The sequence below is a fragment of the Callospermophilus lateralis genome, chromosome 13, assembly GCF_048772815.1.
Source record: "Callospermophilus lateralis isolate mCalLat2 chromosome 13, mCalLat2.hap1, whole genome shotgun sequence".
NCBI classification, from domain to species: Eukaryota; Metazoa; Chordata; class Mammalia; order Rodentia; family Sciuridae; genus Callospermophilus; species Callospermophilus lateralis.
The window spans coordinates 60,169,499-60,185,207 of NC_135317.1; the positions used below are offsets into that span (position 1 = coordinate 60,169,499).

Consider the following 15,709-nt stretch of genomic DNA (forward strand, 5'->3'; position numbering starts at 1 on the left):
AAAAAATAAAGGGCTGACTCAGTGGTAGAGTGCTTGCCTTAGTATGTGTGAGGCACTGGGTTTGACTCTCAGCACCATGTACAAAAAATAAAGTCCATTGACAACTTTAAAAAAAAGAACATATATATATTCTTTATGTGTGTGTGTGTGTGTGTGTGTGTGTGTGTGTGTGTATAAAAAGGGCTGGTGATGTGGCTCAGTAACACCCTTGAGTTCAATCTCTGGTAAAAAAAAGTCCTCAAAAAATTAGCAAAATGAATTTAGCAGCATATTAAAAAGATTATACAGGGCTTGGGTTGTGGCTCAGTGGTAGAGCACTCACTTAGCACGTATGAGGGACTAGGTTGGATACTTAGCATCACAAAAAATAAATAAATAAAAATAAATGTATTGTGTATAACTACAACTGAAAAAAAAAAGGACTGGGGTTGTGGCTCAGCATATATAGCTCGCCTAGCACATGCGGGGTGCTGGGTTTGATCCTCAGCACCACATAAAAAATAAACAAATAAATAAAGATACTTGTCCAACTACAACTAAAAGGGATATTGAAAAAAAATTATACAGCAATGGAACTTATTCCTGGAATGCAAGGATGGTTTGAGATATAAAACTTGACCAATGTAATATACCATTGATAGGATGAATGGGGGAAAAATTTAATTATCATCTCAATTAATGGAGAAAAGCATTTGACAAATTCAACATCCTTTCACAATAAAGATATTCAACAAATTAGGACCAGAAAGAAATTGCATCAACATAATAAAAGTCAGATATGAGCCAAGTGTGGTAGTGCATGACTGTAATCCCTGCAACTGGGGAGGTTAAGAAAGGAGGATCGAAAGTTTAAAGCCAGCCTCAGCAATTTAGCAAGGCCCTAAGTAACTTATCAAGACAAGGTCTCAAAATACAAAATAAAGCCAGGTGCAGTGGCTCAGGCCTATAATCCCAGCAGCTCAGGAAGTTGAGGTAGGAAGATTTCAAGTTCAAAGCCAGCCTCAGCAATGGTGAGGTGCTAAGCAACTCAGTGAGACCCTGTCTCTAAATAAAATACAAAATAGGGCTGGGAATGTGGCTCAGTGGTTGAGTGCCCAAGTTCAATCTCCAGTACCAAAAACAAAACAAAATAAAAAGCATGGGTTAAGTGCTCCTGGGTTCAATCTGCGAAACAACAATAACAAAAAGTTAGATATGAAAAAAATCACAGCAACTATCAAATTCAATGATGAAAAGTTAACTTCTCTAAAATCAGGAACAAGCCAACTATTCCCACTTTAACCACTTTTATTCAATATAAGAGTGGATTTTAGCTGCAGTGATTGGCAAGGAAAAATAAGTAAAAGGCATTAAAATTAGAAAAGAAGAAATAAAACTATCTCTGTTCATGTATGATTTTTTTTTTTTTTCAGTTACTGGGGATTGAATCCAGGGGCACTCTGCCTCTGAACTATATCCCCAGCCCTTTTCTTTTTTTAATTTTAGACAGGGTCTCACTATATGGTTGAGGCTGGCCTCAAACTTGCAATACTCCTGTCTTAGCATCCAGATTGCTGGAATCACATACATGTACCACTGTGCCTGACTATATAAAGAAAACTCTAAAGATTCCATAACAAACATTAGACCTCATAAATGAATTCATCAAAATTGCAGGATTTAAAGCCAACACATGAAAATCAATTGCATTTCTATACACCAACAATGAACAATCTAAAAAAGAAATTAAGAAAACAATTCTATTTAGAATAGCATAAAAATACTCAGGAATTAGCCAAGGAGGCCAAAATCTATACTATGAAAACTATAAAATATCATTGAAAGATATAACTAAATGGAAACAAATCCCATGTTCTTGGATTGGAAGACTTTATGTTGTTATAGGATATCAATATTACCTAAAGTGTTCTATAGATTCAATGCATAACTTATCAAAAATCGCCAAGTTTTTTTTTTTTTTTTTGGTATAAATAGAAAAAAAAAAGTCTTAAAATTCTCAAGGGACCCTGAATAGTCAAACCAATCTTGAAATAGAAAAAAACCTGGAGGATTCAGTTGTTGATTTTTAGCTTACTACAAAGCTACAATAATTAAAACATTTATTTATATTGGTCTATATAAATAAAAATATATAGACCAATGGAAAAGAATAAAGAGCCTAGAAAAGTTCCCTTAAGTATATAGTAAAATGATTGTTTTTGTGATAATGGGGATTGAACTTGGTTCTACCCAAGCTACACACAGTGATATTTTATTTTTTGAGACAGGGTTGAGTTAGGAATTTGAGAATAAAGGGAAAGATACTAAGTCTCAAAGTGACTGAAATGTAGAAAGCATCCACAAATAATTGTAACTCCTGAGTTACAGGACCTAGGCCAGTTCCCTTGACCCATGCCCTTGTGGGCAAAGTGCAAGCACAAGGAAACTGGCATGAAGTGTGTAGCTTCACACTGCCTCCACCTCTAGCCCAGTAAGCATTAACACCCCACACCAGAGGGGTTGCTGTCTCTTCCTCTGGAGATAACCATTATTATTATTATTATTATTATTATTATTATTATTATTATTCTCATTATTATTATTATTATTATTCTCCTTCTTCTCTTTCTCCTTCTCCTTCTTCTTCAATTTTTTTTTAGTTGTAGATGGAAATAATACCTTTACTTTATTTTTATGTGGTACTGAGGATCGAACCCAGCATCCTCACACATGCAAAGCGAGTGCTCTACCACTGAGCTACAGCCTCAGCCTCACATTCTTCTTTTAACCCCAAAGGCCTCTTTCTTGAGATTGTCCCCTTTCTTCTTTAAACAGGTATTTTAAATAAACTTCTAATAATGTCTTTGATGGACACTTGCTGAAGTTCTTTCAGTCACATAAGCTGGTCCATCCTGAGTCAAGTTCCCCACCCATCTTTGGAAACTCCTTGGACACTTCTTTGGAGATATGCTCTTGTGACAAGGCTAAGTTGCTGAGGCTGCCCTTGAACTTAATGGGACTCTCTGCCTCAGTCTCCTGAGTAGCTGGGATTACAGGTGTGCACCACTATATCTAGTTAGTCAAATGATTTTTGACAAGAATGCCAAGACCATTCAGTGGGGGAAAGACAGTCCTTTCAACATACAGTGAACTCCCAAACTCAACAAGAAGCTAATTCAAACATAGACAAAAACTTTAATAGACTTTTCTCCAAAGATATACAAATGGCCCATAAGCACATGACAAGTTGTTCAATATTGATAATCATTAGAGAAACGAAAATAAAATCTATGAAATAACATTTTATACCACTTAGGTTGACTAGTATTAAAAAAAAAAAAAAAAACCAGAAAATAACCAGTGTTGGCAAGGATATTGAGTATTTGGAATTCTTATGCACTCTTATGGCTCAGCGGTAGAATGCTCGCCTAGCACGTGCATGCCCTAGGTTTGATCCTCAGCACCACATAAACATAAGTAAAATAAAGGTATTGTGTTCAACTACAAAATATATATCTATATCTCTATATCTATCTATCTATCTATCTATCTAATTTAAAAACCACCAAAGCCAAATCCCTAATTATCTTGGTAAACTAGTCCTTTCCTTTTTTGGTAGTGGAGATTTATCTCAGAGGAGCTTTACCAATGGAGATACATCCCAATCTCTTTTTATTTTTTAGATTTTGAGGCAGGATCTCGTTAATTGCTGAGGCTAGTCTCGAACTCGGAGAGATCCCACAAACTTTCGATACTCCTGTCTCAGCTTTCCTAGTGACAAACATAAAAGGCAGCACTTAATATTGCTTAAATCAAATAAGACCTGAAACATTTGGGATTACAGGCGTACACCTACGCGCCCCAGCTCCTTTCCTTTTTACACCCAGACTCTTTTATCCTAATTTAACCATCCATGGTATCTTTGGTTTTTTTCAAGTTCTCCCCTAAGACTAATTCTGTATTCGAAAAGGGTGTGGCTGGGAAGGCTAGACGTGACAAAAGAAACCAAATTAACCACCAGCTGCGAGAATCTCGGTGGGCCTAAGATGGAATCACTCCTCCGCTGCCGCGGGTCTTTGTCCACCTAAGTGGGAACCAATAAAGTTGAGCATATTCAAAGGGGGCCTAATCGTCCAAGGCGTATTGGATAAGCCTGAAAAAAATAATATTACGAACTCCCTGAGGTTTTCGTTTTCTTTTCCATAGTAGTCCTCACCCACCTCACTCGTAGTACACTTGTCTTGAGGAAAACGACGCAGTTTAGGCCAGGCGGGGAACATTTCGGGTGCGGCGAGGACGGCGATTGCTGCGGACAGCCTCGAGAAGGCCCCCGGTTCATGTGGTACTGGCGGCCGGAACTGAGGCCTCGAGATAGAAGTAATGAAGCCGAGACCCGCAGCGTTCGTGGATAATAAACTGAAGCAGCGCATCATCCAGGTATGTATTTTGCTTGTTTCTGCCTCGCAGCGGTCTCTAGTCTCCACCCCAGGGCGTTGCTTTTCTTTTTAAGGACAAACTCGACTAGCTTCCTGCCTTATTCCCTTCTAGTTTGGGTTCGGGCATGGAGTCTGTCGACAGCTCTACTCCTTTGAGGGTAAGACATGGCTTTCTCTCACTACGGTGGGGCGAAGACTGGAATTCGCCTGACAATGATAACCACCATGTCTTGTACACAAACTTTCTTCTGACGCCCTCAGAGGGTCATAAAGAAAACGTTAATGAGCGGTTCTCAGAGGGGTAGCTGTCAAATTGTGAAACAGTAAAAAAGGAAGCACGGGTTAGACGATTATAATAGGTTCCTTACTTGGCTTTTTTATTTTTATTTTTTATTTGCTTTTAAAATTAATTTTTGTTCATATGTGACAGTGGAATGCATTGCAATTCTTATTACACATATAGAGCACAATTTTTCATATCTCTGTTGTTACAAAGTATATTCACACCAATTCGTGTCTTCATACGTGTACTTTGGATAATAATGTCCATCACATTCCACTATCATTTCAAACCCCATGCCGCCTCTCTTCCCTTCCCACTTTGTTCATTTTTATTACCATTAGTAGAAAGCAATATGTGGCAAATGGTATGGTCAGCAAACAATCTGAGTTAAAAGAAGGGAGATATATTCTTTCATATCAGAGTTTATGATCTATATACTTAATTTGTTTTGCATTTACCTTATCAGTCATTCTTCTATCTCCTTTTTGGATCCTTTTCTACTGGCCTCGAAATGTTGGAAGTGGCCCCAGCCTCTGGTTCCTTGAACCTTCGACCTCCTTCCTCAGCTTCTCATTGCACTCTGGTTTCTTACGTCTCTTTCCTCCTCTTTCCACATTCTCCTCACTTATCTTTCTCTACTTCATGGTTATCTCATCCAGTTTTATACCTTCAAATATTATCTACATATTCATGATTCTTAAACTTGTATCTACAGTCCAGGTTTTAATTTTGGATTTCAGATTGGTATATCCGGTTGCCTAGTTGATTCTTTTCTTGAATGTCTGTCCAATAGCTATCTCCAACTTAACATGTCTGAACCAATCTTTTGATTTTTCCTCCAAATGTATGTTAGTGTTCTGGATTTCAGGAAATGACTCCACCCTCCATCCCATTTGTTAACAAAAACCTTAAGGATCATTCTAACTCCTTTCTTTCACTCCCATATTCAACTCATCAACAATTTGGTTGGCTTTACCTTTAAATTAGTGTATATTCCAAATCCAAGCACTTAACAATCTCTTCCTCCAACTATGCAATTCCAAACCACCAATCTCCTTGTTATATAATTGCAATAGCCATCTAACCGATGTCTTTGATTCTTCTTTTACCTAAAATCTATTCCCCACAGAGCAGCCAGAGATTGTTTTAAAGGCTAAATTGGAGCTTGTCAGAGCTCTGCTGAAAACCATTCAATAAGCCATGTGCAATGGTGTATGCCTGTAATCCCAGCAGCTCAGGAGGCTGAGGCGTGAGGATTGTGAGTTCAAAGCCAGCCTCAGCAATTTAGCAAGGGCCTAAGCAACTTAGAGAGACCCTGACTCTAAATAAAATATAAAAAAGGACTGGGGATATAGCTCAGTGGTTAAGTGCCCCTGGGTTCAATCCCTGGTACCCCAAACAAAACAAAACAAAATGCTTTAATGGGGTTTGGGACACCTGGAGTAAAATCCAATCTAAAGAAGTGCCTCTATTTTTCTGTCCCTATAGTTTCCATTTGCTCTCTCCCTTATTTACTCAGTCTTAACCACATTGACTTTCTTATAGATGCCAAGCACAGGACCTTTGTTCTTGCTGTTTACTCACTCTTGAATTACTCTTCCTATAGATAGTCCCACAACTTACTACTTCACTGTATTCAGGTCACTGAGCACTGTTGAATTAAGTGGTCTTTTCTCAGTCCTGCCCACAGTTGACTGCTTTTCATCTTGACATTATCAATTTTATAGTTTTCACTTGGGTTCATTGTAAAAATAATAGGTCTTATGGCTTAAAATGAAAGGGACAAAGCTGGGTGTAGTGGTCCAGGCCTGTCGTAGCAGCTACTCACCAGGTTGAGGCAGGAAGATCATTTGAACCTAGGAGTTTTGGGCCAGACTGGGCAATGTAGTGAGATTCCATCTTTTAAACAAAATAAAAAAGGGACAGATGGACTTAAAATGAAATGAAGTCCTATCATCTGTGTTCTTTCTAGTGGTGACCATGGAGAGTTTCTATTGTATTTTCTAAAGATTTTGTATGCCTATACATACTTATATATTTATTCTTTTTTTAATAAGACATTTTCTTCTGCTTGATTTTTTTTTTTCCACTTAGTGGAGTATTTTAGACATCTTCTATTCTATTTCTTTCCTTTTTTAAAAAAATATTTTTTAGTTTTAGTTGGACACAATACCTTTATTTTATTTATTTATTTATTTTTATGTGCTGATGAGGATCAAACCCAGTGCCCTGCTCGTGCTAGGTGAGCCACAACCCCAGCCCCTCTGTTTCTTTCTTTCCCTCTCTCTCTCTTTTTTTTTTTTTTTTTTTTTTAATGGAAATTAGACTTATATTTTGTGGTGCTAGGGATCAAATCCAGGTCCTATCACATTGTAGGCAAATGCTGTACACTGAGCGACATCCCCTGCTACCTTTTTTTTTTTTTTTTTTTTTTACAGCAGTTATGAGATACACACGATTAGTATAATTTAAAATAACTGCAGCAAATGGCAAAATGCTGTAGGAGGCCAGAGAAGGGGAAGATGATCTAGAATGATCCAGTTTGGGGTACTGAATCTGTTGCCATGTGCTTGGAAAAAAAGTTGTATGAAGTGAGAAAGTCAGACTGGATATTAGCAAATATTGAAATACATAGGCTGATAGACAGTCTAACTTAAATTCTGCCCCTTCAATATATTATATGATGCTTGACAAGTAATTAAACTTTTTAAGCCTCATTTAAACTTTTTTACCTATAAAATGTGAAGGCTAATATCTGCCTCATAAGAGTATTTTAAGAGAAACTAAAAGGCCTGAGAACAGTGCCTAAGATAGAGGATGTTGAGAGCCACAGCCGAAGGGGCCCCAGCAAACTTCCAGCTGCCAGCAAACTTTCAGCTGCCAGCAAACTTTCAGTTGCTAGCTGATGATTGGCTCACAGTGGCCCCAGCAAACGTCTAGCTGCCAACTGATTGGCTCCCCTGTGGTAATGCTCATTGGGCTGTTTCCCCGCCCTTTCAGACCACAGAGCTGCTCATTGGGGGACTTTTTTTGGCTCTGCCCAAGCAACCCAGCCAGTCAGCTTTAAGAGCAGGAGGAGTGGGGGAGGTTGAGAGGCTTGTGGGAAGCCGGTGGTGGCAGTTGGGCTCTGAAGATTTTTCCTGAGGAGCTGTGTGGTTTGGTGTGTGTGTTCTAAAAATAAAGTTCATTTCTTTTGACAAGTGGCTCCTGAATTGTGCCCAGCCAGACTGCGGCATTATATACACTGCACTTTATGAAATCTAAAAGGTATTGAAATAAATTTCTTCCAACATTTTGGTAACAAAACAAACAATGTTTCTCCAAAGACTTGTGCTATCTACATGATCTGTTTGCTCTGATAACCACTAATCACAAATACTTACTCAATGGAATAATTAGAAAAATTATCTAACACCATGCATGGGTTTGAATCAATTTTAATATCCAATCCTAGAAACATTCTATAAATCTTAAGATTTAAAAAAATAAGTCTCTGTTCTGATTTGTAAAAGATATCTTTTTATGACAATATCCATAACATCAACAAGTATATGTTAAGGCTAGTATCAGAAGAACCTGAAGGAACATCCCATGAATTTAAAATTAAAGGCAGAAAGGCATCCAAACCTATATCTGATTCAGGAGAAGCAAGCAATGGAATAGAAAAAAAAGGAAAGAAAAAATCTGTAGGTCGTCCTCCTGGCCCATCACAAGAAAAATGATTCAAAAAACTGCTGAGCCACCATTGGATAAGGAATCAGTTACAGAGAGTCCTACCTTGGATTTACCTTGTTCTATAGGGAGAACTGAGGGTCCTGCACATTCTTCTAATACCTCAGATGTGGATTTCACAGGTGCTTCCAGTGCAAAACAAACTACCTCATCTAGCATTTCTAGGCATTATGGGTTGTCTGACTCCAGAAAAAGAACTCGCACAGGAAGATCTTGGCCTGCTGCAATACCACATTTGCGGAGAAGAAGAGGTTGTCTTCCGAGAAGAGCACTCCAGACTCAGAACTCTAGAAATTGTAAAGATGATGAAGGCAAAGAAGATTATCAATTTGAGGAACTCAACACAGAGATTCTGAATAACTTAGCAGATCAGGAGTTACAACTTAATCATCTGAAAAACTCCATTACTAGTTATTTTGGTGCTGCAGGTAGAATAACATGTGGCGAAAAATACAGAGTTTTGGCTCGTTTGGTGACACTTGATGGAAAGGTACAGTATCTTGTAGAATGGGAAGGAGCGACTGCATCCTGACTGTAGGACTGAACATTATGTTCACTGCACTCTCATTTTTATGTAGGTACCGTTCAAAGCCCTAAAGAAGTCTGGCTTTTAACTCTTTCTTAAAACAACAAGAACAACAACAACAAAAGTCACAAAAGAAGATGATACTAGCCTTAACATGTACTTGTTGATGTTATGGATATTGTCATAAAAAGATATCTTTTACAAATCAGAACAGAGACTTATTTTTTTAAATCTTAAGATTTGTAGAATGTTTCTAGGATTGGATATTAAAATTGATTCAAACCCATGCATGGTGTTAGATAATTTTTCTAATTATTCCATTGAGTAAGTTTTTGTGATTAGTGGTTATCAGAGCAAACAGATCATGTAGATAGCACAAGTCTTTGGAGAAACATTGTCTGTTTTGTTACCAAAATGTTGGAAGAAATTTATTTCAATACCTTTTAGATTTCATAAAGTTCCACCATGTGACCAGCACACTTATTTCATTAATGAGATTCTTGGCATAAAAGTTAACTACTGAGATCGAAATAAACACACAGACTCAGTTACCTTTTTCAATGACCAGGTCTGAGACGGCTCCCCCTCTAGTTTTCACCTCGAACCACCCGGTAGGGCAGCAAAGATTACTCAGGGCTAGCAGGAGAGAGAGAGAGGGAGCACGCCAGGGAGTAGCTTTTTATTGGGTACAAGAAATTCAGGGGAGAATTCCATCCAATGAAGGTTGAGGGGGGCTACACTCCAAGGTCAGGGTCAGTGATTGGCCCCTGGGGTCAGTGGTCAGTCACACCCCCACACGGACAGGCTCTCGCACCAGGAGAGGGCTGGGAAAGCTCCGACACAGTTTAGCCAGAGCGCCTCAGACCCAAACCAGGAGTTGCCCAGTCACGTGTGAGAATGGCTCCCCACAATAAAGTGCAGTGTATATAATGCCGCAGTCTGGCTGGGCACAATTCAGGAGCCACTTGTCAAAAGAAACGAACTTTATTTTTAGAACACATACACCAAACCACACAGCTCCTCAGGAAAAACCTTCAGAGCCCAACTGCCACCATCGGCTTCCCACAAGCCTCTCCACCTCCTCCACTCCTCCTGCTCTTGAGGCTGATTGGCTGGGTCGCTTGGGCAGAGCCAAAAAAAGTCCCCCAATGAGCAGCTCTGTGGTCTGAAAGGGCGGGGAAACAGCCCAATGAGCATCACCACAGAGGAGCCAATCAGTTGGCAGCTAGAAGTTTGCTGGGGCCGCTGTGAGCCAATTATCAGCTGGCAGCTGGAAGTTTGCTGGGGCCCCTTCGGCTGTGACTCTCAACAGAGGTTCCCAAACTCTTTTAGTTCACAGGGACTTTAGGGTCTCAGTAGTTTTTTTATAGTATCCCTAGGTCACCAGTAATAGGTAATCTCTCTGTTAAGTAGTGATGTTCAAGTAACTTAGTAAGAAGTTAGTCCAAACAACTTTATTAACTTTTTGAAAAACAATATACAAAAATCAAATGAAAATTAATATATTTGTATTTCATTCTTAAATAATCAATAATTTTTGGGGGGGAGGCAGGAGCCTTGGGATGAACCCAGGAGCACTTAACCACTAAGCCATATTCCCAGCCCTTTTTAATATTTTATTTAGAAACAAGGTCTTGCTGAATTGCCTAGAGCCTTACTATGTTGCTGAGGCTGGCTTTAAAAAAAAAATTTTTTTTTTTAATTTGTTCTTTTAAGTTATACTTTATAGTAGAATGTATTTGGCATATCATACATACATGGAGTATAACTTCCCATTCTTGTTGTTTGTTCATAATATGGAGTTACAATGGTTGTGTATTCATATATGAACATAGGAAAGTTATGTCTGATTCATTCTACTGTCTTTCTCATTCCCAACAGTTTACTGCTGTATTCTGTTGTATTTGGGAACATTGGTTATAGTAAGCCCACACTCACTACTATAAAGCTGTCTAGTTATTAATATTCTTGTGTTGTAATGGTGATTAATATTGTTGATTAAATTCTGATTTAAAATTGAGAATTATTTGGTGATTTTTTAAAAAATTATTTTGGTATACTTTATTAATGAAGAATTTAAAGTATAATGTTTTAATAGCTTGGTCTCTTGTTTCTTGATAATCACAGAGTTTGAAATATTGAGTGTTTTATGTTTTTCATATTTTCTGTTTTAGTACCTCACCAGTAATAGATGTGGCAAATATGTGGACACTGGAATCTTAGCATCTGATTTGCAAAGAATGTACAGGTAAAAAAATGTAGTTTCTAGATCCTTGCTTCCCCACTTTTACCACTGTAAAAGTTTCCATCCAGCTTAAATTTCCAGTTGACATCAATGACTACTAGCATTACCTCTTCAATCCATATGCTTTGGAATTCAATTCATGTTATATGATGTCTGTAAGCATCTATTATATGCAGTGAGCTGTTCTTTTCACTAGGGGTGATGGCTACTTTTTACCTTTCAGCCTCTCACACTGTCTGGTCAGGAGATAGAGATATTACTTTCTTTCTGGCTTCATTAGAAAAGCAAAACTATCAGTAATTATCTCCTTCAGTTTTTTTTTTTTGTTGTTGTTGTTGGTTTTTAAAAATATTTTTAGTTGCAAATGTTCATAATATCTTTATTTTATTTAGTTAGTTTTTTTAAGTGGTGCTGGGGATCGAAGCCAGTGCCTCAAGTGTTCTAGGAAAGCACTGTACCTCTGAGCCACAACCCCAGCCCTCCTTCAGTGTTTTAATCTAGAAATATATCATTCACTTAGACTTTCCACTGAAGATTAAATTCTTTTTTGTTTTTAATCCCACATCTTCTCTTTCTTATTTTTCATTGACTCTGCTTTGTTTTCAGTGTCTTTATTTTTTTTTCCTCCTTAGTCTATGAATTTGTTTGCTATAGGCTGCTGTAACAAAGTATATTGACTGGATGACTTAAATAATAAGTTTAATTGCTCACAGTTCTGGAGGCTAGAAGTCCAAGATGAAGACTTCAGTAGGGTTTGTTTCTTTGTCTTCACATGGACTTTCTTCTGTGAATACCTATCTGTGTCCTAATCTTTTCTTATAAGCACACCAATCATAATGAATTGTAGCCCATCCATGTGATCTCATGTTATCTTAATCACTTCTAAATGCTCTGTCTCTAGTACAGTTATGTTCTCAAGTACTGGGGATTATAACTTCAACGTATGAGTTTGTGGGAGATACCCGTTCAACTCATTGCACAAGTTCTTCATGTTATTCCCCAAATTCTGTTCTTCTGGGCTTTCTTTTGATACTGTGGATTGACCCCAGGGCTGCTTTATCACTGAGCTACATCCCCAGCTCTTTTGCAATTTTATTTTGATACGGGGTCTCACTAAGTTGCCCATGTTGGCCTTGAATTTGTGATCCTTCTGCCTCAGCCTCCTGAGTAGCTGGGATTACAGGCATGTGCCACTGTGCCTGGTCAGCATTCTAGGTTTTTTTCCTAACATATGCCTCAAAATTCTTGTAGCGTCTACCCTTTGCCCAGTCCCAAAGCCATTTCTATGTTTTTAGATATTTGTTAATAGTAGCAACTTAGCAGGACCCTATCTCAAAGTACAAAATGAAAAGAGGTGAGGATGTGGCTCTGTAGTAAAGTGCCCCTGAATTCAATCCCTAGTATAATAAAAAAATTAAAAAATAAATACAGTAAAACCATTTTTAGTGCATTACAAATGTGATAGGCTGGTTTGGCATAAGGGCCATAGTTTGGTAACTGTGAATTAGAGAGGAAGGCAGGCTTCCCAGTACCAACTCTTGTTTTAAGAAGTATGAAAAGAAGATAACTAAAAAGACTTTTTAAAAAATTTATATATTCCACTTTTGCTTTTGCTCAATATTTCTTCTTTTTTTCATCAAAATTTACTTCATGAGTGGTTTAAGCTTGCTGCTGTTTCCACCATTTATTCAATGAAATGTATGAATTGCCTTGCCACTTGGTGTTTTTTTTTTTTTTTTAAACAAAGACTTTTTTTTTTTTTAACTGGAGATGGGAGTGAGGGAGTGGATCTAAAATAGCAGGTGGTGTCACTGGGAGAGGGCATAAAGGGGCAGAGTTTAGGGTATCAGCAAAAGAGAGCAGATAATGAATGTTACCTTCACTCCCAGGTAACTCTTTTTTTTTTTCTTTTTCCTTAGTTGATAGTACAGTCACTCATTTAATCACTCAGGTTAAATACCTTGTTTTTTCTTCCTGTTTCTATCTAGCCATCCTCTCTTACATGCACATCTACAGTAAGTCACCAAGCCTTGCTGTTATCTTTTAAATATTTGGTGGTGGCTTTTCTCCCTCTTCTCCACCCATTATTGGTTTAATTCAGAGCCTCTATATTTCTTGTTTAGACTTCGTTTCAACCTCTCATGCTTTTTTTTTTTTTTTTTTTATGCCAGGGATTGAACCCAGGGGCACTTAACCACTGATCCACATCCCCAGCCCTTTTTGTGTTTCATTTTGAGACAGTGTGTCTCTAAGTTGCTTAGCGCCTTGCTAAGTTGCTGAAGCTGACTTTGAATTCGTGATCCACCTGCCTTAGCCTCCTGAGTTGCTGGGATTACCAGCATGTGCCTGGCTTCAACTTCTTATACATTTAGCTTGCCTTCCTCTCTAATTCATAGTTACCAAACTATGGCCCTTATGCCAGACCAGCCTGACATGTTTTTAATGGTTTTACTGGATTTATTTTAAATTTTTTTTATTGTGCTAGAGATTGAACTCAGGGGCTCTTTACAACTGAACCACATCCTTACCCCTTTTCATTTCGTATTTTGAGATAGGGTCCTGCTAAGTTGCTGAGTTTGACCTTGTAACTGTGATCCTCCTGCCTCTGCTTCTGAGTAATTGGTATTATAGGCATGTGTAACTGCATTTGGATTTGGTTTTACATTTTTATTTATTTATTTATTTTTTAGAGAGAGAGAGAGTATATATATTTTTAAATATTTTTTAGTATTCGGCAGACACAACATCTTTCTTTGTATGTGGTGCTAAGGATCGAACCCGGACTGCAAGCATGCCAGGCGAGCGCACTACCGCTTGAGCCACATCCCCAGCCCGGTTTTACATTTTTAAATGGTTTAAAAAATGTTTCAGAATATTTTAGGATACATGAAAATTGTGTCCATTAATTAAGTGGTTTTGTTTATTTATGTTTTTGCTTTTGTGTTATAAAGGTAGAGTTCAGTAGTTTCATCAGTGACAATATGACCTTTAATGCCTAAATATTTGCCTTCTGGCCCTTTTACAGAGTTTGCCGACCCCTACTTTAATACACTGGTTCTCAAATCCATAGGTGCTCAAGCCTATTGTGACAATAGAAATTATAATGGCAATCAGAAGATTGAGTTTATATAAGTATGACTATGATAACAACAAGTGCAGACTGATATAAATGTGTTCCGTGGGCATCTCAGATACCATGACCACAATGTTCTTGGTGGTCTCAGTGAACTATATAAACAAGTTTTGCATCATCACAAATATTTGGTAGAACAACTGAAAGTAATGAAGAAGGGTGGGATTGTTTAGCACATAGAGTATCCAGCAATTAATGACCACACTCACTAAATTGCCATACTATTCCCCAACATGTGACACCTCAAATCACCCCTCTAATTTTCAAAATGTTTTCTAGATGTGTTACCACCTCCACTGAAAACTACTCTTCTAAACCAGCCACACCACAGCTATCAAAGTAATCTCTTTTTAAAAATTTTTTAATTTTTAAAAAAAAATTTTACTTGTTTTAATTAGTTACACATGACAATACAATGACCTTGACATATCATACATTTAAATCAGATGGGATATAATTTCTCATTTTTCTGAGTATACAGGTTGCAGAATCACATTGGTCTCAAAGTAATCTCTTTAGAGTGCTTATTCAACCTTGTTATGCCCCTATTTTATAAGCCTTCAGAGCCTTCACTTGTCTTTTGTATGTACCAGTGATTTTTTTTTTTCCAACTGCTTAAAGGTCTCATGATCTGGCCGGGCTGTATCCCAGCAGCTGGGGAGGCTGAGACAGGAGAATCGGGGGTTCAGCGCTAGTCTGAGCAACACTGAGGCACTAAGTAACTCAATGAGACCCTGTCTCTAAATAAAATACAAAACAGGGGTGGGGATGTGGCTCAGTTGTCGAGTGCCCCTGAGTTCAATCACTGGTACCAAAAAAGAGAAAGAAAAAAGAAAAGGTCTCATGATCTAGTTCTTCCTGTTTGCCTGCCTTGTATTACATGTGCCAATAATATCTAATAACAATTTGTAATCTCTCTTTTTCTCTCACAAACACACACACACACACACATTCTCTCTGTCTCTCCTCTCTTTCTTATATATACATACCCCATGATTGTCTTGATTGCTTTCTGTTATTGCATGTCACCATAATATGTGTGTATGTTTGTCCAACTAGGAAGAGTTATTTTTATTTTTGGTGCTTTACCACTCAACTACATCCCTAGTCCTTTCTTTTTTAAATTTTGTGTTTTGCGATAAGGTCTTACAAAGTTGCCAGATTGAGATCTTCTTGCCTCAGCCTGTGGATTTGCTAGGATATGTTGACAAGTATGCACACCACAGTGCCCTGCATAAAGGCAGAATTTTTATAGTGCCTGAATAGTATCTTCTTTGGGTTCCAGGCTCTTGGCTAGTTCTCCAAGGGAGGTCAACACTCAGTGTTTGTTGGTAAAATCAGAGGAGTTGAATGAATAAGTGACTGAGTGAATAAA

The 15,709-nt window shown here is 37.9% G+C and overlaps 1 protein-coding gene across 2 annotated transcripts in view; it reads left to right on the top strand.

The window, feature by feature from the left end:
• Nucleotides 1–4,323: 4,323 nt before the first annotated feature.
• Nvl (nuclear VCP like) overlaps nucleotides 4,324–15,709 on the top strand; it is a 107,829-nt gene continuing 96,443 nt past the window's right edge. For both annotated transcript variants that reach the window (XM_076872956.1, XM_076872957.1), the window contains exons 1-2: nucleotides 4,324–4,416; nucleotides 11,131–11,204. In XM_076872956.1, coding sequence (XP_076729071.1) covers nucleotides 4,360–4,416; nucleotides 11,131–11,204 — 131 coding nt within the window. In that variant the 5' untranslated portion in view covers nucleotides 4,324–4,359. The remainder of the gene's footprint in view (nucleotides 4,417–11,130; nucleotides 11,205–15,709) is intronic.